The sequence below is a fragment of the Ambystoma mexicanum genome, chromosome 4p (assembly GCF_040938575.1).
Source record: "Ambystoma mexicanum isolate Mex_15411 chromosome 4p, UKY_AmexF1_1, whole genome shotgun sequence".
Taxonomy (NCBI): domain Eukaryota; kingdom Metazoa; phylum Chordata; class Amphibia; order Caudata; family Ambystomatidae; genus Ambystoma; species Ambystoma mexicanum.
This window is the reverse complement of record NC_090927.1, coordinates 1104654082-1104681874: the sequence shown is the minus strand read 5'-3', so window position 1 is coordinate 1104681874 and position 27793 is coordinate 1104654082. Positions and strand designations below refer to the sequence as shown.

The 27793-nt window shown below is 47.1% G+C and overlaps 1 protein-coding gene across 1 annotated transcript in view; it reads left to right on the top strand.

The window, feature by feature from the left end:
* RAB32 (RAB32, member RAS oncogene family) overlaps nt 1-26301 on the top strand; it is a 230172-nt gene extending 203871 nt beyond the window's left edge. Inside the window, exon 3 of the mRNA XM_069606694.1 lies at nt 25392-26301. Coding sequence (XP_069462795.1) covers nt 25392-25544 — 153 coding nt within the window. The 3' untranslated portion in view covers nt 25545-26301. The remainder of the gene's footprint in view (nt 1-25391) is intronic.
* The last annotated feature ends 1492 nt before the right edge of the window (nt 26302-27793 follow it).

Sequence of the window (27793 nt, the reverse complement as noted above, 5' to 3'; positions counted from 1 at the left end):
ATACCACTTCTACCAGAATGCACAGTGTCCCCCATCAACAATTACTTTAAGGAGATACCATCTGTATAATTGCGAGTGTTATTATCCGTTATTCTACAAAGATGGATGACTGCACACACCTAATGAACCATGTCACACTACTTGTCTAATGTGGCCACATGGTGAGACGGAAAGCAAACTGCATGGTACTTAGTAGCAGATTCTGTGCCAAGACTGCCATCTGACAAATATGCATACCTTTTTTTCTCAACATTGCATTTCATAGTTCTGCAGTGGAGGTGAGGTCTCCTGCTACCTCTTCTCAAACCTACCCAGAAGACTTTAGCCCATTAAATACAACTCTATATGTCTGAACCTCGAGTTGCAGAAGAATAAGGTAACAAAGAGAAAACCAGACCACTAAGCATACTTCCCACCGCATATATTCTTGAAACTACCGGTCATTAACAAGTACAAATGGTGATAATTGTAGAGGCAGATGAATAAGTTATTCATGATGTCGGCCCCTCCCCTGCCTCTATAATATAAGCGAGAGGAGTATGTCATTCATGGCGTCTGCCCCTCCCCCACCTCTATATCGCGAATGTGAGAAACACTATTCACTAAGGCAACCATACCGTCTTTATCCTGGAACAGTCGAAGAAGAAATAAACCTGCAAACTCCAGAAGAACTGAACATGCTGTAACTGAAGACTAGAGCAAGTGGCCTCACTGCCAAACTGGCACACGAAGATACAATAGAAATGAAGCAGATAATGCACTCACCATGAAGAAACACGGACACTAGGTCAAATGTGCATTTAAACATGAAGAATATTACCTGCCCCATATAGACATAAAGAACATAACATAGTCTCTCTCTATATATTCATTCTATCTGAGGCTTGCGGAATCTGCTTAGATCACATGCTGTGCATAGGCCGACATCTAGTGGAAGCTGCGGAGTATTACAGTTTTTTTTTTAAACTCGAAAATGGGCGTCGACACAGGTGGTGCCAGTAATACTATCCCTAGTGTGACGTCCACTGTACCCATGATCCCTCACGCGTGTAGGACCCTCAGATTGTTTTTTTTCTGCCATACTTGTCGGAAGCATCCCGCAGACTTCCCTGGCTTTTAGCCATAATTTTGCTAAATATTATATATTTCCCCGTTTCTTCATTACCCACGTCGAGTCATCGAATTTCGAATTTTCGCTGCCGGACCGGAGAAGAAAACTACCATCGAGAGCTACACGACGGACTTTGGGCCTCGGAAGTCCTCTGGCCTCGGCCCTGTGCAAGTAGGGAGAGTGGGGGGTGGTACATACTCTTCACTCACATATATTTACATATATTCCTACACACTAGCCCGCTGCCACAAGGTGCATATGGAGGGTACCCCTTTCCAATTTTGCCCCAAGTGCAACTGCAAGTACCCTTGGGTTGACAGACATGCCACCTGTAACCTCTGCTTGCCGAGGGACCACCCCGAGGCGAACTGCAGAGCGTGTAGCCGGTTCAAGGCTAAGACTCTAAAGGACCATTCGATCAAACGTTGGGCCCACCACGCCAGGCAACGAGAGGCCATGGAAGCAGAGGGCGCCTTCAGTGATGGCAGCAACGCCGAACTATCGGACGGCGAGGGCAACGTGGCATCGAAAGACAGCCAAGCGCAAGTCCCCGACCTCAGAAAGTTGTCCGGCAGGGCAGCTATGGGGAAGACACCCGGCGACACGAGCGCTACCCACACCACTTCCATTAAACACTCGAAGTCCAACCGAGACTCGACGCGCACGTCGAGTTCTCGGAAAGAGGCACACAGAGAACGGTCCACCGATCGGTGTCCTCTGGGCGTTCTCGATCAAGATCGCAGCATGACACCAGGCAACCATCCACTGTTGCCAAGAGTGCCTCACTCACCAAAGTAATGGAGGTTCAATCGTCCGAAGCCGACCTCCATCCCCAGGGCGCATTCCAGGAGTCGGCGTCAGCAGACGGCTCGACGCCTGCGCCCGTGTCCCGACGTCCTCACTCTAAGGAAAGGGACACTACCCCTGATTCTCGACGCCAGACGTCGAAAATCTCCAAAAAGGTGAAAACACCAGGGATGCACTCTTCCATTCACGGGGAGGTGGGAAAACAGCAGAAGAAACCATCACAGATACATAAAGACAGTTTGAGGTCTTCCATTAAACAGCTAAACAAGACCCCTGCACAAGCCCAAAGGTCCAGTCAGGATATAGCAGGAAAACCCCCCCAGGAAAGGGTTATACCCAGCTCTAAAGAATGGTCCATTGAGGATATAGACAAGATTTATGTCTAGAATGTCATCCCTAGCAGACTTCTATGCCAAGAATCCAGATCACTTCCTCTCCTATACCCCAGACATGTAACGCTCACCTGATTCCCACGGAGGCGCAGGTCTGGCTTCGAGTGCTGATGCTTCTTCAATGGTGAAGCGCAGGACTCTGAAGGAAGGGCCCTCTACTCTGGCTTCTCCGGCTTGCAGGAATATTCCCCTGTGCGTGAAAAGGGAGTATTACCTACTGACTGAGTTATGCTCAAGCCTCCCACTCTCTTCCAACCCTCCACGATACCCTTCCACGATTCCCCGTGAAGTCTCACCTTAGGGTCTGAAAGGACGAGCTCTCCATCCTGCTTCTGACGCAGGGGCACGTTGAACCCAGTTACTTCACTGGATTGAGGTTGGATGGGAGTTCAGGTAAGCTTGATTATACTGGTAAGGCGCTGTAAAAGTTCTGTTGCAAGTTCAAAAGTTCAAGCTTTAAATAATAATGTTCATTGTCTTTTTTCAGGTGATGAATGAAGATTCCTTTGGAGACTTCTTGCAACAAAGCGCTGATGTTGATGTCTTTTCCCCATAGGGGCCGGGGTTCGGAATGCCGGAGATATGGCGCCGACCCGAAGTGAAACGTGCAGTTCCAGTAAAGATCTGGTAAGTCCTAGAGGAGCGCTCAGGTAATGTTTTTGCATTCGCTCATCTAATGTCTTTGTCTTTTTTCCCCATAGGGGCCGGGGTCCTGCTTGGAAGCAGCAAGACCCGAAATGAAATGGGAATGACCCAACAGGTAAGTCTTAGAAGGAAACTGAGCTTTTCCTATTCCCTTCCTTCTCTCACCTCTTATTCTTGTCTTTTTCTCTAGGCTCTGGGAAGTGGCTGTGTATCCGGATGATCGCTGCTGAAGATGGAGGAACCCAGGAAAGGTGAGTGAAATGCAGCGCTGCAGTGATCGTAACGAAATGCTTTTAAAAATGATGTCTTCCCTTTCAGGATCGTCGGTGATGTCTCCGTGGTGCAGATTAGCTGGTAGGTCTCTTGTCTCCCTTTGCAGGTGACCCAGGATGCTGACAGGCGTGGCTGAAGTCCAGATGCAGGAGCTGAAACGGTGAGCGTCCGGCTGCGAGGAGCAGAACAACGCGAAGCGTGAGTTGCTGATCAGATGTGGTTTAAATAGCTTTGGAAGAAGTTCCAAGTGTGTATCCTTCCTCCGATCAGGTATGTATCCTTCCCCGACCGCACCCGGGTGGAAAGTAGTCCCACAGGTAAAGTAGTTCCTATTCAGGCCTCAAGAGGGCCTGGATGTGGCAGCATGGTCTGCATCAGGTAAGTGCACATTAAAACACTTGAACACATGTCTAGCTTTATGAGCCTGGCGCCTAAGGCGCCAGGACAGAGGTCCAACATGAGCCTGGCGCCTAAGGCGCCAGGACTGAGTCCAAAGGGCCCCAGCTTGGGCCCGCTGGCACTCCCCTGGGGGGGAAATGATGCCTGCCTCTGGGGTTGCTGGGTCGGACCTGGCTCCTTGGAGGTAGGCATCATGACAGTACCCCCCCTCAAGGCCCCTCCCAAGGTTCTTCCCTCCGGGGGTTTGGGCTTGTTCGGAAATCTCCGGTGAAACCTTTGTACTAATCGAGGTGCGTGGACATGGTTACTAGGCTCCCACGATCTCTCTTGAGGTCCATATCCCTTCCAGTCAACAAGATAGAAGAGTTTCGACTTTACCACCTTGGAGTCTAAAATGTCTTTAACTTCGAATTCTAATTCCCCTTCAATTTGAACTGGATCTGGAGGCTTGGACAATCGGGTTCCTGGTTGTACTGGCTTCAAAAGTGATGCATGAAAAACTAGATGAATACGCATGTTGGACGGTAGATCCAGTTTAAAGGCCACTCGGTTGATTATAGCTTTGATGGGATAAGGTCCTATGAATCTGGGATTGAAGGTTCGCGGGCCCTTTAGGGGTAAATGTTTAGTTGCTAGCTATACCTGGTCTCCTACTTGGTAAGGAGGAGTTTTACTTCGGTGCAAATCAGCGTTTTCTTTATACTTTTTCTTGGCTTGCTGTAAATGAGTTGCAGCTTCTTTGAAGGCTCGGGTTATTGTGGAATGCATATGATTTACTGCAGGCATTTCCAGGGTCAGAGGTGGATCTAGATCAGAGGTCCGAGGATGGTGACCATACAAAGTATAAAAAGGGGTTTGTCCGGTTCCAGAATGCACTGAATTGTTGTATGCATATTCTGCGATCCAAAGGATGTCTTTCCAATTTAACTCGGATTGGTGTAACATGCACCGAAGATATTGCTCGAGAGTCTGATTGGTTCTCTCGGTTTGTCCGTCGGTCTGGGGGTGGTGGCTGGTGGATAACCGCACATCTATTTGTGCTAATTGGCAACACTTCTTCCAAAAATGTGAGATAAATTGACTTCCATGATCCGAGACTAAAATGGAAGGGAAACCATGTATGCAAACTATATTCTCCAGGAATTCCTTGGCCAAGGTGGAAGCTGAAGGCAAACCCTTTAAAGGGATAAAGTGGGCCATTTTGGAGAATAGGTCCACAATTACAAGGATTGTGTTGTAACCAGCACAAGGAGGCAGGTCTGTTATAAAGTCCATTGACAGGGTGTGCCATGGTGCCGGTGGAATATCCAAGGGTTGAAGTAGGCCGGCTGGCCTTTTCTTTTGAGCCTTGTTTTGGGCGCAAATTCCACAAGACAGTACAAAAGACTTTGTCTTTTCTCCAAGAAGGCCACCAGAAGTGGCGTTTGATTTTTTCCTCCGTTTTAGCGATACCAGGGTGTCCTTCCATTAATGATTCATGATGATGGGCAATAACAAGTTCTTGCAATTCTTTACTTGGCAGAAACAACCGCTCCTGGAAGTAGGGTAAGTCATCCTTTACGGTGTAATGAGGACCCTTTTGACTCCATTCCAGTAAGGTTGAAGAGTCTAGAAGTTGTTTTACTTGCGTTGGGATATCCTCAATAGATTGCAATGAAGTTAAGCCTAAGATTCTTTGCTCAGGTATGATGGGCACAGGTTCTAAGCTCGAATTAGGTTCGTCCATGCCAATCCGGGATAAGTTGTCTGCTTTTCCATTCTTGCAGCCAGGGCGATAGGTAATTACAAAATCAAATTCTGCAAAGAATAGAGCCCATCGGAGTTGTTGTGAAGATTGAGCTTTGGCCGTCTTTAAATACTGTAAGTTTCTGTGGTCCGTAATTACGGTGATGGTGTGTCTTGCCCCGAGAAGGTAGTGACGCCAAGCCTTGAAAGCAGATTTGATGGCCAGTAACTCTTTATCGGTAATTGCGTAGTTGATTTCAGGAGGAGAAAATTTTCTGGACCAAAAGGCCACTGGGTGTAGTTGGTTAGTTTTTGGGTCTCTTTGCGACAGGACAGCTCCCATGGCCAAACTGGAAGCATTGGTTTCCACTATGTACGGGAGATCTGGGTGCGGGTGCTTCAATACATGTGCAGAGGTGAATTTGGTTTTCAGGTCCTGGAAGGCTTGTTCGGCCTCAAGAGTCCATTCGAAGCGTTTGTTTTTCTTTAGGAGAGCGGTGATGGGTTGGACTGTTCGGGAAAATTCCGGGATGAATCTTCGATAGAAATTGGCAAAGCCGAGCATGCTCTGAACTCCCTTCACCGAGCTTGGAGATGGCCATTTGAGGATGGCGTCCACCTTTCGCGAGTCCATTCGGACTCCTTGAGGTGTCAGGATGAATCCGAGAAACTCAACTTCTGTGGTATGAAAAACGCATTTTTCGAGTTTTGCAAATAGTCTGTGCTGGCGCAGTTTCTCAAGAACTGCCCTAACATGTTTTCTGTGATCAGATTCTGAAGAAGAGTTCACCAGGATGTCGTCAATGTAAACAATGACACAGACATCGATAAGTTCCCGAAGAACATCATTCATAAAGTACTGAAAGGCGGCAGGTGCATTGCACAAACCGAAGGGCATCACCTGATATTCGAAGAGCCCAAATTTGGTGCGGAATGCAGTCTTCCATTCGTCGCCTTCTTTTATGCGCACCAGGTGATAAGCTCCTCGGAGATCTAACTTGGTGTACACACAAGCGTCTTTCACCTGGTCGATAAGCTCAGGGATCAAGGGCAGAGGATAACGATTCTTAATCGTTATTTGATTTAGGGCGCGATAGTCTATACACGTTCTAAGGTCGCCTTCTTTTTTTGGCACGAAGAACAGAGCTGAAGAGACAGGAGACTTGGACGGGCGAATAAAACCATTGGCTAGGTACTGATCTAAATACTGACGCAAATGCAGGTTCTCAGGTTCCGTAAGAGCATAATTCCTACTACAAGGTAGTTGAGCATTGGGTACCAGATCGATCTGGCAATCATAAGACCGATGGGGAGGTAACGTGTTAGCCTGTTCTTTCTGAAAAACGTCTTGGAATTCTTGGTATTCTGACGGTAGCTGTACAGGGGTGGAAGTTGCTGTGGCTAGACCCATAGCTGGATTTCTTGGATAACAAGTTGGCTCACAATCAGGAAAACTTATCATCTTTGCTTGCCAGTCAATTCTGGGATTATGTGTTTCTAACCAAGGAATGCCAAGAATTACTTGAAATTGTGGGGCCTTTATCACATCAAACACGATTGCTTCCCGATGTCCATCCTGACCCACCAGTGTCACTTCAACAGTGGAATGCGTTACCGCCCTGAGGCTATTTCGGTTCCATCTACTGTAGTAATGACATCTTGGGTTACTTTCGGGCGGAGAGGAAGCTTAATCCTGGAAGCCAATTCACGGTCTATGTAATTTCCAATAGCTCCACTGTCGATGTATGCTTTTATAGCATGCAACTGCTGAGGCTGTTTTGGGTCCACGAGCACCATTGGCATGACGAAATGCGAGGTCAAAGAGTTAGTTTTCAAGCTCGGCAAGCAGACCCCTACGCTTGCCGGGCTAGGTCGTTTCCCGAATCAGGTGTCTCTAATTCATTATCAGTAGCTCCAACCACCTTCTTAAGTGGTTTAACTGGACAATTTCGAAGAAAGTGACCGGAAGTCCCGCAATACAGACAAAGTTGCATTTGCCGCCTTCTCTCTCGTTCTTTCTGCGTTAATGGTCCTTTAACACCACCGATTTGCATAGGTTCAGATACGTCAGTACTCTTGGAGGTAGCGTGGGTTTTGACCGGTGCTCGGTTTTCATACTTGAACTGATCTGCTTTTCTATTTTGAAGTCTGTGATCAAGTTGAACCACCCAGTCAATGTAGTCGGCGCAGACCTGGGGTGGGTTTACTATCTGAGCTAGAACATCCTTAAGCTCTCCGCGCAGGCCTCGATGAAACAATGTGATCTTTTTGCCTTCTGGCCATCCAGTTTCCACAACCAGTCTATTAAAGGTGGCTATGTAGGACAGAAGATCCTGATTACCTTGTCGTAAGGATAGCAGTTCGTTATCAAGGGCCTGTCCTTGAGAGTGTCGAGCGAACAATCTTTCCATGCTGGCCTGGAAGCCCTGAAAATTCTGGAGAATGGGATCATCCTGATTTACCAATGGAATACACCAATCGGCAGCACTGCCACTGAGGTAAGATAGTATAAATGCTACCTTGGTCTGGTCGTTGGGGAAGGCTCCGGGTCTGCATAGAAAGTGTAAACGACATTGGCTCATAAAGACGGCATATTTCTTGGGATCCCCCGCAAAACGTTCAGGCGGGGCCAAAGGCATGTGTCCAGGTAGATTAATTTGTACCGGGTTACTCAAACCCATTGATGTGGAAATGTCTCCGGAATTAGGTAAAGGAGTGTGCCCTGCCTGGGCCTGTAATAACCTTTTGGCTAGGTCATCAGTTCTTTCCTTGGATAAGATCAGTTCTTTTTTGAGAGCGTTAGTCTCCTGGCGGGCTGAGTGCACCTCTGCCCATAATTCCCCCAAAAGCTGGGCCAGCTGGTCAGTCTTGGAAGTCTCCATAGCGCCTGGGTGGGAAATTGTGGGTAGGCTTCGCGTTCTGTAACGCTCACCTGATTCCCACGGAGGCGCAGGTCTGGCTTTCGAGTGCTGATGCTTCTTCAATGGTGAAGCGCAGGACTCTGAAGGAAGGGCCCTCTACTCTGGCTTCTCCGGCTCGCAGGAATATTCCCCTGTGTGTGAAAAGGGAGTATTACCTACTGACTGAGTTATGCTCAAGCCTCCCACTCTCTTCCAACCATCCACGATACCCTTCCACGATTCCCCGTGAAGTCTCACCTTAGGGTCTGAAAGGACGAGCTCTCCATCCTGCTTCTGACGCAGGGGCGCGTTGAACCCAGTTACTTCACTGGATTGAGGTTGGATGGGAGTTCAGGTAAGCTTGATTATACTGGTAAGGCGCTGTAAAAGTTCTGTTGCAAGTTCAAAAGTTCAAGCTTTAAATAATAATGTTCATTGTCTTTTTTCAGGTGATGAATGAAGATTCCTTTGGAGACTTCTTGCAACAAAGCGCTGATGTTGATGTCTTTTCCCCATAGGGGCCGGGGTTCGGAATGCCGGAGATATGGCGCCGACCCGAAGTGAAACGTGCAGTTCCAGTAAAGATCTGGTAAGTCCTAGAGGAGCGCTCAGGTAATGTTTTTGCATTCGCTCATCTAATGTCTGTCTTTTTTCCCCATAGGGGCCGGGGTCCTGCTTGGAAGCAGCAAGACCGGAAATGAAATGGGAATGACCCAACAGGTAAGTCTTAGAAGGAAACTGAGCTTTTCCTATTCCCTTCCTTCTCTCACCTCTTATTCTTGTCTTTTTCTCTAGGCTCTGGGAAGTGGCTGTGTATCCGGATGATCGCTGCTGAAGATGGAGGAACCCAGGAAAGGTGAGTGAAATGCAGCGCTGCAGTGATCGTAACGAAATGCTTTTAAAAATGATGTCTTCCCTTTCAGGATCGTCGGTGATGTCTCCGTGGTGCAGATTAGCTGGTAGGTCTCTTGTCTCCCTTTGCAGGTGACCCAGGATGCTGACAGGCGTGGCTGAAGTCCAGATGCAGGAGCTGAAACGGTGAGCGTCCGGCTGCGAGGAGCAGAACAACGCGAAGCGTGAGTTGCTGATCAGATGTGGTTTAAATAGCTTTGGAAGAAGTTCCAAGTGTGTATCCTTCCTCCGATCAGGTACGTATCCTTCCCCGACCACACCCGGGTGGAAAGTAGTCCCACAGGTAAAGTAGTTCCTATTCAGGCCTCAAGAGGGCCTGGATGTGGCAGCTTGGTCTGCATCAGGTAAGTGCACATTAAAACACTTGAACACATGTCTAGCTTTATGAGCCTGGCGCCTAAGGCGCCAGGACAGAGGTCCAACATGAGCCTGGCGCCTAAGGCGCTAGGACTGAGTCCAAAGGGCCCCAGCTTGGGCCCGCTGGCACTCCCCTGGGAGAAATGATGCCTGCCTCTGGGGTTGCTGGGTCGGACCTGGCTCCTTGGAGGTAGGCATCATGACAGGACAGGACAGGGCTTCTCCCTCAGGGTCTAGGGACCCGCAACCCCCTGGTAAGAAACCTCGAGTTGAGGCACCAACGCAAAGTCGGTCTAATGACCCTTTTTATGTACAGCCATACACTCAGTATAGTGAGGATCCACTACAAGATCAGGATCCAGAATTGGTAACGTTGGACGACCAAACTGGGGTGGACTTCTATGGGGATGACGAGGACCAAGAGGAGGACGAGGATAACCTAGAAGTCTACAGTATAGACTACCCAGTAGACAAAGAACCTCAGGTTACCGACTCTCTTGTCGACAACCAACCTCTCCCAAATGAGGTTTTGTCTAAAGCGGCAGAACACTTCCGCATAGATACTCGGGGAGCTCAGGAAGAAAGGGACTTTGCCGAGGAACTAGTGGGAGAAAAGAGACCCATTGCCCAGGCCATCCCTATTCTCAAGTCTATACAAAGGAGAATTGATCCTTCCCTTCTCAATCCGAACCTCACCAGGGCTGTTAACCCCAGGATCAAAAAGTTGTTCAGGGCAGCCCAGTCAGACCCGCTGTACATGAGGGGGTAACTGAAACCTGACTCCCTGGTAGTGAGTAATACCTGAAAAAGAGCAGGAACGCCCTTATCGTCTGAGGCTCCCCCCGACAAGGAGAGCAAAAAGATCTACGGGTTGGAAAGGAAGGTAGCCTCCACTTCCGCCTACCAGACAAGGATTGCCAACTCCACCACTCTGCTGGCTAGTTACAACTGCCACCAGTGGGAACAAGTTGCTGCATTCATCGACTCCGCACCGGAACCTTTAAAAAGCCAGTTGGCACAGGTTGCATCGGAGGGGAGAGCCGTGTCAGGTTGCATCCTTAAGGAAACCTTTGATGCCGCCGATAACGCCGGCAGGCTGATAGCAGAGAGCATGGTTATTAAGAGACATGCTTGGTTAAGACAATCGGGGTTTAAACCCGAGACACAGGCATCCTTAATAGACAAACCGGTGGAGCCTGATCTACTGTTTGGCAAGGCGGTAGGGGACGCATTAAAAAAATGCCAAAGATGAATATGAGACACTGAAATCCCTGGAACAGTTGACCAACAAACCCCTTAATCAGAGAGGGAATGGCAATTTTCGTCGCCCATGCGGCCAAAATTCACAAAGAGGCTCCAACTATTCTCAGGCCCAGGGTACACCATGGGGTAACAACCAGCAGTCTACCCAGAGTTACAACAGGGGAAACAAGAGGGGTCGTGGTAAGGGTAGAGGCAGCCCCAGCAGAGGCGCCACGCTTCCCGCAAAACAGTGACGCCGAGATCAGGGTCCCTTCCCACGCATCTCCAGTAGGGGGACGCATTACCAACTTCACCCAAGCTTGGGAAGGGATCACATCCGACAGATGGGTGCTGTCCACAGTGTCCACAGGATACTGCATAGAACTGCTCGTGCGTCCCCGAAACCACCCCCACGACAAAAAGTACATTCCTTGGACCACCAAAAGATCCTCCTCGAGGAGATCGTCAATCTTCTAGAAAAGGACGCGATCGAACTCGTCCCCGGCAAACAGGTAAACCAGGGTATTTATTCAACTTACTTCCTTGTGCCAAAAAAAGATTTGACAATGCGCCCAGTTTTAGACTTACGCCCTGCAAACAAGTATGTCAAGCCCCAAAAATTTCGCATGACTGCTCTCCAAGAGGTAATACCCCTCCTAAAAAAGGGGGATTACATGGCAACATTGGACATGAAAGATGCCTATTTTCATATTTCCATGTTCCCAGCGCGCAGAAGATTCTTGCGCTTCAAGGTGGACAGTCAGCACTAGTAGTTCAAGGTGCTGCCCTTCGGTATAGCCTTGGCTCCAAGGGTATTCACCAAAGTTCTGGCGGTGGCGGCGGCACACCTACGCAGGGAGGCAATCCCAGTGTACCCTTACCTGGACGACTGGCTCATTACGGGGGAAACCTCAGTAATTTGCAGTTCAAACATTCAAAGAACGATCGACCTCCTCTTCGAATTGGGTTTCTCCATAAACAAGAAAAAAATCAAGCCTGATGCCAAGCACCTCCAAACAGTTCCTAGGAGCTGTCCTAGACACTCAAGAGGGGTTGGCCTTTCCATCAGAGGAAAGAAATCGGAATCTACTACTGCAAATTCCTCTATATCTGGCCGGTCGCCAGATAACGGTGCGCAAAGCGATGCGTTTGCTAGGCATGAGGGCGTCATGTATTTACCTGGTCCCCCACGCGTGCCTGCGCATGCGTCTCATGCAAGAATGGTGGGTGAAAAAGTGGTCTCAGGCAAGTGGTCAGTGGGACGATCTTGTGGTAGTTTCGCCAACACTGGTACAAAGTCTTCACTGGTGGACAAGAGAGAACCTGTCAAAGGGGAAACCCTTTTACGATCCAGAAGTACAGGCTGTAGTCACAACAGATGCATCCCTGTCAGGGTGGGGAGCACACCTCCTTCACCGCACAGCTCAGGGTCTCTGGTCTCACACAGTAGCCAAGAATCGTATCAATCTGCTAGTACTCCTGGCAGTATTCAGAGCGCTTCGAACATTCGAGCCCCACCTGTTGAACCTATCAGATCTTAACAGACAGCACGACAGCGATGTTTTACCTAAACAAACAGGGAGGGACTCGTTCCCCAAATCTGTCCAAGCTTGCCCAGAAAAATTTGGATATGGGCACTCAGACGGAACATTTACCTGTCATCGCAACATGTTCCAGGAAATCTCAATTCACTAGCGGACGCTTTGAGCAGAGATCTCCTTCCAGCAGAACACGAATGGTGTCTACACAGAGAAGTTGTAAAAGACATCTTCTCACAGTGGGGTTTCCCCACTACAGACCTATTCGCCACAAGCGAAAACAGACAATGTCCAGGATTCGCATCCAGGTTCCCACAGCCAGACTCCAAGGGGAACGCCCTGTGGATGGACTGGTCAGGGATGTTTGCCTACGCTTTTCCACCAACCCCTCTTATGAGTAAGGTGGTCAACAAGATGCACAGGGAATCGACGACGCATCCTAGTTGCTCCCATGTGGGCGAGGCAACCGTGGTTCCCACACCTACGCAGACCAGCCGTGTGCGAACCCATCAGACTCCCGTGCTGGCACAATCTACTGTCCCAGCACCAAGGACAAACAGTACACCCTCAACCCAACTCAATGAACCTGGCAGCATGGCTCCTGAAGTCATAGAGTTTGGACATCTCAATTTACCACAGAGATGTATGGACATCCTAAAGGAATCTAGGAACCCGAACACAAGGTACTGTTACTTTGATAAATGGAAAAGATTCATTGTCTGGTGCCAGAATAAGCAAATCAACCCAGTTGATTGCACTCCTTCCATTATTGTCACCTACATGCTCCACCTGCTGGACGCAGGCCTGGTATTTAACTCATTGAAGGTATATCTCGCAGCGCTATCTGCCTACACCACTTCCCACAGCAAGGCTTCGTGGTGGAAAGTACCAGTGGTAAAAGCCTTCATGGAAGGGGTAAAGAGACTCCACCCTCCAATTTCTAACCCACCACCTGGTTGGGACCTAAATGTGGTGCTTGCTAAGCTCATGGGCCCACCATTTGAACCCATGCATAAAGCCAGTCTCAAACACCTGACCTATAAAACTGCCTTCTTAGTAGCTGTTACATCCATAAGAAGGGTCAGTGAAATTCAGGCTCTGTCAGTGCAGGATCCTTGCTTTACGGTTCATAAGGATAAACTGGTTCTATGTACACACCCTAGGTTCTCACCTAAGTTTATTTCAAAATTCCACGTTAACCAGTCCATTGAGCTCCCGGCTTTCTTCCAGGAACCCAAGAGCTCTGCTGAGGTGAAACTACACACTATAGATGTGCGAAGAGCGGTCCTCTACTGTGTAGACAAGACCAGGCTGCTAAGGAAAACAGACCAACTTTTTGTCTCCATAGCTACAGGCAAAGAGGGAGATTGCGTCTCTAAAGGTGCCATCTCTAAGTGGATTGTAAATTGTATCCAACTGTGTTACTCCCTTTCTGAAAAAACTCTGCCTTTTTTACGCCAAGAGCCCACTCTACAAGAGGCATTGGGGCCACTCTGGCTTTCATTGCAAATGTACCCCTTGACACCATTTGCAAAGCAGCTACTTGGAGCTCTACTCACACTTTTACTCAGCACTACTGCATTGACACTCATTCCAAAACAGATACCCAAGTGGGACCGGCGGTTCTAAGACATCTGTTTGCTCAGGACCCTTCTCACATCCCACCTTCTTCTAATACTGCTCGCTAATCTATGCACAGCATGTGATCTAAGAAGATTCCACAAGCCTCAGAAGAGATACATTACTCACCGTAATCGTATTTCTGATGCTTGTATCTGCTTAGATTCACATGCGACCCACCCTTCCTCCCCTCAGAGAAGGTGCATGGATGCTTGTAGTCTTATCTTCCTTCTATCTGCTTGGATAATCTGTACTCGCGCTACTCCTCATGCTACCTCATGTTAGAATAAATACAATCTGAGGGTCCTACATACGTGAGGGATTATGGGTACAGTGGACGTCACACTAGGGATATTACTGGCACGCCCTGTGTCGACGCCCATTTTCGAGTTTTGAAAAACAAACTGTAATACTCCGCAGCTTCCACTAGATGTCGGCCTATGCACAGCATGTGAATCTAAGCAAATACAAGCATCAGAAAAACGATTACGGCGAGTAATGTATCATATATATATATATATATATATATATATATATATATATATATATATATATATATATATATATATATATGCTAAAACACGATACAAACACTATACACATATAGCTTGCTAAATGTAGAAATGCAACAGTAACGAGTGGCCATCTTGAATAAAATGAACGGCGAAGCCACGTTTGAATGAATGGGAAACCCTGAAGCTGCAGGGAGGTTCGACTTGCTGAATTACAGACACGTGCCGGCCAGACAGTAGCTGTGTGGCCCCCTTCCAAGGTTACTGTGGAAAAGGGAGGGCTGCATGGCACCGAATAGAACAAGAGATCAACATTCCCAAGCGTAAGACCGATTTCCCTTCAATTAAGCAGAAGAACAAAACAACCTTTGAAAGCCATGTGCCCATATCATTAAAAGCTTAATACTGCATAAGGAATGGATTGATCAAGTCCCCAGTGGCCAGAAGGGGTAACGACACTCGTATTAATAGGCGCTAGAATCTCAGTAAAGACAAAGCAGAATAATTCAAAATGTGGCCTCCTGGCACGTGACCTATTATTGGAGGACAGTGTCTATTCATTAACTCAAGATACTGGTAGGCACATGCCATCACTCCCCAAAGATTCTCAGAAAACGAGACGCCAGACAAGGCAAAATTCAAAGCTAGATGCCCTGGCCTCAAGCCTAGGAAATAAGGGATGGTGGTCTATTTAATTGGAAGACGCAGTTCCTTGAAGTCACTCCTCCTACTGCTATTTTTGCTCATGTGCTGATGACCTGCCAAAATGTCCAAGGTTGGTAAGACCGCTGCCAACCAATCACAACTCTTAAAATGATGCCACCCTGTAACCGTTGCATTGGCCAATTACCTGTTGCTAAGATGACTTTCTTAACTTTACATTTTTGGGATGGTCCAAGGTGGGGCCATCAGATAGGTATGGCCAATGAGAAGACTAACCCTATACAAACTATATGTAGACAATTCCCCTAACCAATCCTGTAGGTTTTTGTATCCGATTGTAATGCGATGTCAGTTGTGATGTATTTTCTGGTGTTAGGAAAGATTTCGTAATTGTAGGGAATTTTCCTTCCATGTGGCAACCCCTAAACTTTTTGCTATTGTTTTTAACCTTGTTCTTGACTTTGCCAGAGAAGTACAGCCTTCGGCCGCACTTCTCTGGGCTTTCGCTCCTTTCTTACGGGGAAACTGACATGCCCTTAAGACAGTCAGTACCGGGGAACGTGGTTTCCCGTAGTTTCTTTTATCGTGTCGCAGCTTTAGTGCCACATGACACAAGAGGGCACTGTAAGCTAAGTTACAGCTCTCTTGGGTCTCTAGCCTTCTACAGGCCCTAGATACTCTTTTAGGATGGTATTTGATCGGTGCAAGTCATTCAGGGACTGAAATGGTGGCAGCGATCGTTTTGTTTATTTTGAGCTCCTTTTGGCGTTCTGAGCACGTTTTTGCACTGAACCCAAAATGGTGGCCTGGCTCCCAAAATGGCCAGGCCGCGAGGCTCCTTTGTCCTGTCCACTGTCCGTCTTGCTCCCTTCACCTTCCCCAGATCCGGCGACCCGGGGCCTTCCTTATTTGGGCATGTACTTTCCCGCGAAACGTGGTTGCTTTCGCGGGCTTCTACATGTCGTTTGTGTGCCTCCAGGGTGTGGGCTGGGATGTCTGGTCCCAATACACATCCTGGGTGCCAGAGAGTCTAGGGTGGTGTGAATGCCTGGGACCACCGTGGTCCGTGATTGGTCCACGTATGGTATGTGTTTTGATGAGCGGATCTCCCCTTGGCTCCCCTCCGTTTTGGCGCGAAGGGAACCGTGGATAAGAGGGGGCTGGAAACACCACTACCATGTCGATCTCCTGAGTTCTCACGAACGAAGGAATACAGGAGCCAAGTATCCTGCAACTACGAGGCTGGACCGAGGAATCGCTGGTGACCCGCTGAAGGAATCCTCCTTTGCACTGTTGTCGTCCGGAGAGCCCCTGTCCTCCTTTGATCGAACCAGAAGGCCTGTACTGGTGCTTCGACCTTTGGAATAGCAGGAACAGCTATTCCCGGCATCTTCAACCATCTCCTGCCAAGTAAGCCTTCGGAAGCGTCTCTGGGCCATCCAGTTGACTGACCAGCTTATAAAGGAGTTTGGCTCTGCAACCGCCGCCAGGTTGTGTTGTATTGCGAGTCCTTGTCCCTCTCCCACGCTTCGTACGCTTGGCGTCCCCAGGTCTGAAGGGAGGAGGGTTCATTTGGCTCGAATACACACGGCCGCTTCGTTGTCCTGTGCGGCAACAAAACTGTGCCGGTTTCGTCGATTGGGACGTCTTTTTGCTCTACACGACTACAAAGCGTTCCCTGCTCTTCTGAACCTGCCAGCTGCTGAAACTATCGTGGAGAAGCCTGGGTCTGCTTGCTTCGGGGACCGGTGAGTAGTATATCTAGGATCTGGTCGCCCTCCTGCAGTATCCCATTGCTTTTCCCTGCTGTGTAAAAACAGCACCCTTTTGCCGCGCTCGCGCTCTGCTTCTGCCCGCTGTGGAGGCTGCGCTTGAGTTGCGGAACCTGTTCTTCTTCTGCTGTGCACTAACGTGAACCGCCTGACTTCCTCCAAAGAGCTTCCCCTTGTGCCCGTCGGCACCGGCGTGGCAGGTACTTTGAGCACAAGGCTCCACTCTTCGCAGGGCTCGGACTTCCATCTAGTTAGGTGCCTATGAAGGCGAACTGAGTCGAAAGCATTATCGCACTGCCTGTTTTCCTTCCCTGGCAGGTGGACTACATATTTCGTGCTTTAAACGCTTGCGACTGTGTATTTGTATATATATTGTGTTGATATGGTATGTGTTGGTTTAATATTGTGATTTTCTCGCTACGGTCATTATTTTAAAGGCCTTAAAATAAATGTGTATCTATTTTTGATATAACAACTGTTTGGAGTAGTTTGTTAGCGCTCTTGCTTTGTGTGCTCATTGCGGGCCTTCAGTCACCCTCACCCCTCTTGAGACCTAGTCTTGACCGCCGCGATCGCTACCTTGATTGGTCTGGCTTGTCCAGAGGTTACCCTGTTCCAAGTAATTAGGTTGGCCTTCTGAACTTCTGCGCCACCAGGACAGAGTTCAGAAATCCGTCTTAACATCTGGTTAAAAGTTAATGTTTGTATTGGAAACGACAGGAAAGCTTTGAGAATTGTGCGCCTATTGCTAGCCATGCTTTATATGGATTGTTAATAAAGCAGACTTTGCCACTTATCTTTACTATTTGCTTTATTGGGCAAGGGATTTCCCCAGCCTGTCTCTTCCGCTTGCACAAGTCTTTTGGCGACCCATTACATAATTGTTAAATTCAAAGTACAGTTCCTCATTCTTACAAGATAGATAAAGCGGAGACATATGTTAGATACTGAAACCCACACTTTGCGAAACTGGTCTGTCTACATCTCTGACCGTATTGGTTTCATCATCTTCCCAGGACAAAATCTAATGTTCTCTTTGACCATTGAGGCAGATTAGGAGATTGTAGCACTGTAGTTAGCAGTGCCATTGCCTTTGTGGAAGTTTTGATAATAGTAAGCATGAGCTGTCGCTTCTGCCGTGGCTTATCGCACTAAGAAAAGCAATATTGAGATCGTGGTATGCACTTTTTTATTTTTTGTCGATTCTGATGAAGCTTAGCATTTTGTAGCTTTAACTACAATTGATGGTTAATTTTCTGTTTACTTATAGCAATAGTTTATGCTCTGGATAATGGGCAAAATTGCTTAAAATGTGTACACAATTGTCGACAATACAAGTATGTTGCTACAGATTACTTTTAGTACATACCATTTCAGATTGTATTCTAACAAGGAATTAATAAATGGACTCTATTTGAATAAAATGTCAAATTTCAACTGTATTAGTATATTAATAGTCCCCTTGTACCTACATTATTGTGCACTGAGTGTACTGGTTATTCTGATTGGCATTTATTTTTAATTCTAGTGTCGCACCTCACATAATGAGCCCTACCACAAATCCACCTTGTCTTCACCCTTCCCCTTCCCCACATGGTCCCCCTCAGTCACACTCAAACCCACTGTGGTTTCCACCTTCACCTGCTCACTTCCCATGGATTCTGCCTCCCCTGATCTATCCACTTTTCCACCCCCTTTCCTCATACACTCTTAATCTCCACATGAAGCCCTATCCCTAACCAACCTCATTACCCCTCTCTCACACTCAACGCTTGTAGCCTGCCACCCCTTCCACCTGCAACTACTTTCATCCCCCATATTTTGCTATCTGACTTCCGATGATGATGGGCTGTTCCTTTGGAAATCTTTTGCCTTAACCTATAATGTATTTACTCCTTCATTATATTGTTTTGAAATCCCTCATCCTATCATGAAAAGAGTAAAATGAGTGAAACAGTCCTACTTGTTTTATTTGTGCATTAGTGTAAACCAAGGCACGTTGAAAATGAACAGGAGTGTGGTATTAACAACAAAAGGTAGCCTAGTTGGCAACATAAAATAACAGCAGGCCCTCTGAGTAGTGACCACATTTCATAAGTTTAGTTTCCATCCCCTCAGAAGTTCTCCTTTGATCTGAGATCTGGGGCTTAACTGTCTTTACTAAGGCTCTAATTTGGGGCGGTGATGAGCAGTCTAGGTGCGCAAGCACCTGCAGGACATTCAGTATCTCAACTCAGGGTGGAGAAGTAACTTGTTCAAGTGCCCAGGTCTAATCTAATAGGGTCTAGTCCAGAGTTCCTACTCTACTGATCTAGATCCTCAGGAAGCCATCCCTGAAAATGTCCTTCAGTTAACTCAGTCTCAGGGAGTTTAAAACCACACCTTATGGTTTATTAGCCTTGGTTCTTGGCTTCTGCTGAGGCAGGACTCCTCCAGAGTCGGTGATTGTGCATCACATATTCTCTTACCAGGACAAGACATTGTGAGGTTCTCGTTCTCCTTTGGTCTGCTTGGTAACACTCTCCTACTGTGTGCAATACCTCACTATGTCGTGCAATCACTTGGAGATGGGCAGGAATTTCCGCGAAGGGTAGTTGTGTGCTAATTTTGCCAATTCTCTAAGACTGATAAATTCACAGCTCACACCAGGCACCAGGATCTGAGATATAGCTCCCTGTCGGCCAGTTAAATTGCTCTTCCTCAACAGCTCCTGGCTTTTGTTATCCCCCGAGTTATAGCCTGTGAGAATGGATTTCTAAACGCTGGCCTGGTGGACAGATGTTTAGGAGGCCACCCTTGTTAGATGAACGGGGGCACCTCTGGGAAGATTGACCAATTCAATGTAGCTTGGAAAGCCGTTGAGGCTAAATCTCAGGAGATGTGAGGCTGATCAGGGGTCTCCAAAGAGCACGTACAGTGAAACACCAAGAATTACAATTATTAAGTAGTATACAAAAATACACTATTTATTATAGACCCAATGACACGATGAATTATGGAAATGCACTAGTAAAACACCACACAAGCCAAACACTATGTAAGGGTCACGTGAAAGAAGCGGCTTTCGCAGGCAACTGCATGCCCAAAAAAGGAAATCCCAGCCAGTAAAGGCTAGGGAGAAGACAAAGGGGCAAAATAGCCAAAGGAACAAACAAAAGACCTTGTGGCACAGCCTTGTTAGACTCTAGCCAGTGTCAGGAGCTAGAGGCGGTAAGGCTTGGTAAAAAGTTATTCAAGAAAAAGCTACTGCTGCCACCAGTCTGTTTCTAGGCACATTGTTCAATTACCAAAAATTCCTTGGAGGGTGTCCAGGGGCATAAAACACAAATGCCCCACTGCGAGGTCCTGTAAGGTACTTTGCGCAATGATAAAATGTTACCAACAGGTGGCAACACCGTGGAAAGACTAATAGAAACAATGTTCCTCAGTACTGACAGCCTGAAGTACATGTCAGTTTCCCCATAAAAATGAGCGAAAGCCCAGTGGAGTGCAGCTTAAGTCTGTACACCATTGTAAAAAGTAGGTCAGGACACTAGAAAAATTGCAAAACGTTTGGGGGTCCATGGACTATGGAGGAATAGTTGCTTTAAGAGACGTATTTTCGAAGTAGGCTCCCAAGACATATCCCTCTAAATCCTCTTAAGATATTGGCTATTTACCTTAGCCACCTGCTGCTCCCTCCTCCTTGTACTCTTGCTGATAACACACCTACTCTCTTGAATACTACACAATTGTCTACTGTTACCTCTATTCTGTAGCCTAGGTCTCAAATGTTTCAAAAAGGTGCGATTAGTTGGACCCTCCTTTGCTTACTGTTTGGTCTTCCATTCTGAAATTGTATGGAACATTTTCAGAATGGCTAATGTCTCTGATCTCTTCATTTAGCATTCTCTGCATGGGCCAGGGGCACAAGTGTGATCTATCATTTTGGGATCAAGCAAGTTCAGCATAGCATCTGGATGAATCTGCAGTTGCTCTTCTCTTGCTGGTTCTGCGCATGTCTGTCTTGTTCGCCCCCAGGAGGTTGCACGCCTTCTCTCGTCCTCAATCTGAGGTCTTCGCTCCACTGCATGCATTACTGAACTAAATAAAGCAAAATTTGTTGGACTCCTCCACTCTGCCGGTAACCTTTCTGAAAAGATCCCAAATGAGCAAGTGTGTGCGGCCTGAAAGTTTGTGAGAATACATTCCCATTCTTTGACATGGGATTCCAGTCACCTCTGTGCTCTTATCAAACTCTCCTTGTTTCCCAGACAAAACATGTCATGCGCCCTCAAAAAGGAAGTGTCTTTCTGATAGGATAGCTGGTGTATGGTGCACCCTAAAAAAAAAGGGGGGTTGAGGGGTGGACTTCTCTGGAGGTTCTTCCTTAAAATGGCTCCTGACTGGGTGGCCCCACCTCACCCCCGTCTCCAGTTACCCATACCTAGTATTAGGCCCCCACTAATGTCACTCCTTCACAAAGCATATGCAGGGCCAACAGTTCCAGCCAATTACATGTGTTTTTTGACAATTGGCCATTTAAACCACACCCGCACTCCAAATGGGCAGTCTCACACCTCAGCAAGATGTGATGAATTCAGTTACACATCCAGCACCATCAACTGACATCGCTTAACACACATCACACCACAATGCAAACTACAGCATTACTAAGCGGTCATTCACCGCCAATGGATGGGCCATTACAATTAATACATTAAATTATATCCAGGATCTTCAGGCAATTTTTGTAAATGCTTATGTTATCGAAGCATACAGTGTTGAAATGTATGGTGTGACAAGTAACTTGCCAGACTCTCGAGACTTCAATGGGGGTGACCAAGAGGGCCGGGTACTTTGCCACGCTAGTGGAAGATGTGCGTGTATGTATAGGGAGGATCCCCTGGTCACCCTCCCTTGGTCTCGATCCTCTGGCAGGGGGTCCATCGCAGTGAAAACGATCCCATAGATGAAGGCAACATGGCTCCTTGAAGGATCCTAACTCTGGAAGAGGAGTAAATGGCCAACTGCTACTTCCGAGAGTATGACCATACAAATTTGCAATTATCCGTGGATAAGTGCACCCCCTCCATTCATTTGAGACAATTCATGCGTAAAAAATGCTGACAATCATCCTTTTCAAAAAGGTCGCCCTATTCAAACGGGCCTATGTTGTAGACAAATCACAGTTTGAAGTTCATTTATTACATTGTTTAAAAATCATTGAAAAAATAGCCACACATAACCCAATAACATTTCATATATTAAACAATTTTAAAGATACACATATCACATCTAGAAAAACACATATCATATCTAAGACAGTGATCACATCTCACCCATCCTTACACCCACTTTCATCCCCATTCATACCATCCATCATTCGTACTGTGCAAAAAACGGCAATTCACTTTGTTCTAACAATAGAACACCCCTCTATTAGGGTTCAAGTGTCATTACACAATTCCAAAGGCCTATTTAACACTGAATTTTTCTTTTAACAGAGTTGAACACGGCAAGTGTTCAAGCGAGCTTGTTTGTGAACATATGTCAATTGCCTATATATTTTATAGAAACTCAAGAGGCCCAACTCAACAAAGTGGGCTCTATGGTGTTGTCTACTCGAGTTTCGGGCACCACGATAGACATATAAATTTTCTATCTGGTACACCTCATCAGGACATATGCGTAGTTAAATGCAAAACAACCAGTTCATATTAGCATAATTCAGCTCGATATGTAATGCCTGTCATCTAGGAATTCCAAGAGTGACTTCTTGCCAATTTCAAAAGAATTTCATACTTCTGTCGATCATACTGTGTTACTGTGAAGGCCTCCAAAAACAGAAGGACTGGTGGAGAACTTGGGTATATATCAGTCCAAGATGTTTTCAATATGGTAAATTTTGTGTAATGAACCTGTGCTGGCTGTCAGTGCTTGCCGAAAAATTCACTCCTGGGCAGTTTGTCTTCTGGTTATAGCCCATTCCTTTCCAATGGGTATCTCCCTGCCACAGTTGTTCATCAGGCGCACTAGAAAACTCCACAAGGTAATAATCTTGTTGCCTGTGTCCCTCCAAAGGAGATCTCACCCTCGTACTGATCGATCCTTATTACATGTCTCCAACAATTGCTCTTATTGTTGCTCCAAGAGGCACCCGTCCCGCGCGTATATGGTTCTCCCTCCGAGTCTACCAAGCACGAGTCTCAAAAACACACTTCCGAGAGTATGGTCTTTGTTGATAACATGCCACCTTTTCCAGAAAGGGGGAGAGCACCAATAGCTTTGCTCCTGGCAGCACCGGGGCCTTGAAGCTTCCGATAGCTAGACTTGATCTCCAATGGAAAGGCTCACATAACTTCTTCTGAACACCGGGGTGGGGGATGGGGCAGGGTCAGAGTATCTTCGTAAACCACAGAAGCATAGTGTGCAATTTGTGTTCCTGTGCGCACCCTCTAGAGAGCATGAGTACAGTAAACCAACACCTATGAACTCCTCGCCCGGCCCACTCTGCTGCTCCATGCCACAACCGCGAATGCTGAAATACACACACCAACTGTAGTATCATTGGGGGGAGAGCTCTTTGTTCACCAGTCACTTGCAGCAGAGCAGCAATTGACACAAATCCACTCATTCCTCACTTACAGCCGAGTCGCTAAATCGCAAAAAAAAGGAAGATGGACTCTCCTTGACTTACCCAAAAGGGACCAAGAGCAAGTACAAATTCAAGGGAAACCCCTTGTAGTGCATAAATGTGTAAAAACCTTATAAACAACAATGTAGACAAAAGTAATGTCTATTAGTTGAAATGTCAATGAGGCAACAATATGAAAAGTAAAAAGTCATATTGTCATCAAAATACAGGACAAAGGTTGCACACATTCACTCGCTGCATGAAAAGAATACATTCCATAGCAGGGATCTGCACAGTGAATCGCGGTGAGTTGGTAAAGAACAGTTTAAAATCCAAAATGCCTACCCCACCCCTTGTTGATGTAGGTTTGCTCCCTCACAAGGGCAAACCTAAGTTGGGTGAATCCATCTGCACTAGCCACTCCGTCTCTAGCACCAATTATCCACAGCAGGTGAAAATTATCTCTGGAGGGCCACCCCAGGGCGAGAACTTCCTTGATCCATGCAAATCCAGGCTCTCCTTAAGTTGGTTTGGTAGATTGCGGCAGAGAGTTGGAGAGCTTTACGAGAGCGGGTGAGGAGGAGTTGGAGAAGCTGTTGGAGGCAAGAGGTGCAAGTTGAAGGAAGGTAGAGGGAAATGTTGGTAGCTGGGAGGTAGAGGAGTAGAAACACTAGGAGGTGGCTAGAGGAAGCAAGGAGGAAGTTGGCAGCAACCGGAAAGGTGGTCTGGACGTATGAAGGGTATTGGAGGTGGATATTGTAATGGTGTAGCAGATTAGGAGTTTGGGGCATCTAGAAGAGGCCGGAGCTCAAGAACCTGACAACTAGCCAGAGGGACAAAGTAAAAGGGTGTCTTGACTGTCCCATTGCAGCGGTAAGTGGTGGGGGCGGGGGCCTGAACCTAATGCTGCAAGGTCAGTGGGGGGTGTAGAGGTTGACTGGGATGGGAGAGGTGGGATCCTAGGAAGGGCTAGTGGTCAGGCTCCAGCTCGAGAGCTTTGGAGGTTTGCCCTGGCCCCAGTCTGGAGAAGGAGAAAAGCTTCTGCGATATGATTCGCTAGTGGAGATGAGAAGACTCCTCCAAGGGCCTTAGCAAGGAGAAAATGGGCCAGGGTTTCGGAATCCGTTAAATCTGCAACGTACAGAAAGAGACGAAAAGGGTTTGGGAATGCCTGGGGAAACCCGCAGTACACTTTTGGAATGGCAAGGTTTTAGGAACCCCCGAAAAACCCACCACAAGACCTTTCTTTAGGGTATTGGATTTCCTGTGTTGCTCTATTGTTGCGTGCAACAAATCCTTTGACACTTGATCCAGAGTCAGTCTTTTGTACTTCCCACCTGGCTACAGGACAGTGCTTATAGTCCACGGGTTAGTAGTGTTTTAGCAATGTATTGTATGCAGTGTCGTTTGAAAGAGTGTAACATTACACTCCTAGGAAGCTCACAGCGCTAAAAGGTTGCACCATTGGCCATTCAGCACTTTACAAATGCTATGTAACAGTAAATGGGGCTTAGGTGATCAGTCTGCGTTCTTACTTTGGAGGGTGGTGAGTTTTCAATGGTGTAACCTTCAAAATGTTAGACTGCAGTTTTTTTTTTATCCGGAATGCATGATCCTCCTGAAGAGTTTTTCTTTGCATGCTTATGCTGCCGGTCTGCATTACAGGTTGCATTATGGATGATTTGTACGTTTATCCCATTCTTTTACAGTGCTCTTCTGCTTCTCGAAGATAGGGCTGCACTCAATAAATACAAAAAAATTAACTAATGTGGTTGTGCTCTCAGTGATGCACCTCATTTAGATAGTCCTAACCTGTGTCCTGGCGCAACAAGCAATATTTGCAAGAACACATGGAACTGTACAGACATAGTTTACTGTTGCTTTACCAGTCTTTTATTTTTTTTCAGGATAACATCAACATAGACGAAGCATCCCGCTCCTTGGTGGAAAATATTCTTGCCAACTGCAAAACCTTCCCGACTGAGAAGCACGACGATGACCACGTTCAACTGGGCCATACAAATCTGGCACCTGCGGAGAGTAAATCCCAATGCTGCTAATGAGGACTTGCCCAGTTGGGCTTACTTCGAAACATGCCGCACTACAGCAGGACTCCTACTTTACTTCAACTGCTAGACTGCTGTTGTGGCTCAGCACCATGGCAACTGAAGAATCTGCGGGGGAGGGAGCCGGATTTATTTTTATTTTGTTACTGAGGTTCACATGTTGGGCTTTTGGTCAAATGGATACACATTTTTAGGAATGTGGTCACTATATTCCCAATTCCAAGAGGGTGGTGGTCCATTTATTTTCTTGATGCCCAATACTTGTTGGCCATGGACATTGTCCGTTTTACGCTGGGGGCTTTTGATAATAAACGTGCACATTGAGCTAGGACGACTGTGTATGTTACTTTTCGCACGTTTGTCAGATACAGGCCGAGTTCAGCCGATACGTAGAACTAGGTTTGATGCAACCGGTTTACCTGCATCGCCATAGCTTGAGTTACAAATCAGCCCTGGTTCATACTCCTAGGAGCACGGGGATTACGCCATTCTTCGGCCTGCTGTGTGGAGCGTGGGGAAGAAGCCCACTGCCAAAATTACGAAATGAACGCGCTAGGGGCTCCTTTACCTCAAACCTTCATAATCTGTGATCATGAAGAGAAATTGAACTATGCACCATGTCAAGAATATGTTTAGCTAGTCCAAGATTAGTATCTGTGTTGTAATATCGAAGCGCATTTGTCAAATTGCAAATAGAGCCCCAATGTCGATGTATCGATGACCTCTGAATAAAAAAACTCGCACTACCTCACTTTAGGGTGGCTGCTGTCTCTTGCCACCGAGTTCCTGTAGTTCTGTCAAAGGCATTTGTCACCAATGCTGCCCAATCCAAATTCTTCCTATTGTTTCCGTCCACCACCTTTGTTCCTTCTGAAGAAAATCCACGTTTAAAAACAAAAATACGTCATAATGTTCTCTTTGCAATTGTATTTTAAAGAGAACAATTTGTCTCAATACAAATAGAATAAGATTTAATTTGTGTTATTGTTTTCATGCCAGCCTAAGTGTTCCCAAGTCTCCCTTGGTGCTATGCCTCTGTTTAGCAAGCAGCCGCTGGATTTCTACTCTGTCAACATCTATTGCTCCATAAAGGGGAAAGTCTCCCCACTAAATGATCTCCCTTGCTCCCCAATGCCAGCACCTTTCAATCTGCCCCAGAGAACAGTTAATTATCTGCAACATATACTTCAATTTGCCACTGTGATCTTCCTTTGGGGGTTTTTGGTTCCTCCGGGTCAGAATTGACCAGCTCTGCAGCCGTCCAGTGCATAGCTGGGTGGCAGATGTTTTAGGTCAGTGCAGCAAAAGTTGAATCTGTTTTACAGATGCTGTTCTGATTGCTCTCTAATATATGCTCTCCACTCCGTCTCCCCTCCTTCAATTCTTTCCCACAGTCCACTGGTCATGACCTCACATGGCAACACTGTTATGTCACTGATGCCATGGGCCACAAGGGGCCTCATTAGGACCCAGGCGGATTTCGCGGTGCTAAATGCACCGCGAAGCACGGCGGAAAGCCGTCGATAGCGCCATGGGGGTTGGCGGATTTACCGCCCCATTCCGACCTCGGCGGAGCGGTAAATCCCCAATCCCCATTCTGCCCTTCCCCATTCCCATTCTTGCCCCATAGGGTATAATGGGAGTGGGGAAGGAGTTAATTACGCCACCGTAAAATACGGTGGCGTAATTAACAACGAGGTCCCGTAGCGCCATGGTTTTCTCCGCCTGGTAAAACCAGGCGGAGAAAACCTCCATGGCGCTACGGGAACTCGTAGTATGGCGGAGAGGTACACCATGCACTACGCTGGCGTAAAACCCTCTCCGCCAGGGTCCTAATGAGGCCCCAGGTCTTTTCAAAGGACTTTGACTGTTCTGGTTTCTCCAGTCTTGGAATAATGCACATCCAGCTGGCATTTTGCACTCCAAAAATACCTCCAGTTTCGATGTGCCCGCATAAATGCAAATCTGCTCGACTCTGGATACTGATTTACCCTGCAAACAATTCCCGGTTGCCTTCTAGATCAGTAGACCCCAAACTTTGATTTGCCATCCATGCACATTATTTTCACTTTAACATCCATGTGCCTTTAATATAAATGGATACCATCCGGGCCCTTCCATCATTAACACATGCTCACCTCGGCCATGTGCTTTGCACACATTGATGCTGCCCCAGGAGCTACTGCACCTAACCGGAAAATCTGTTCTCTCAACATGAGCTCCTAGTGCTCAAGTGCCCAATA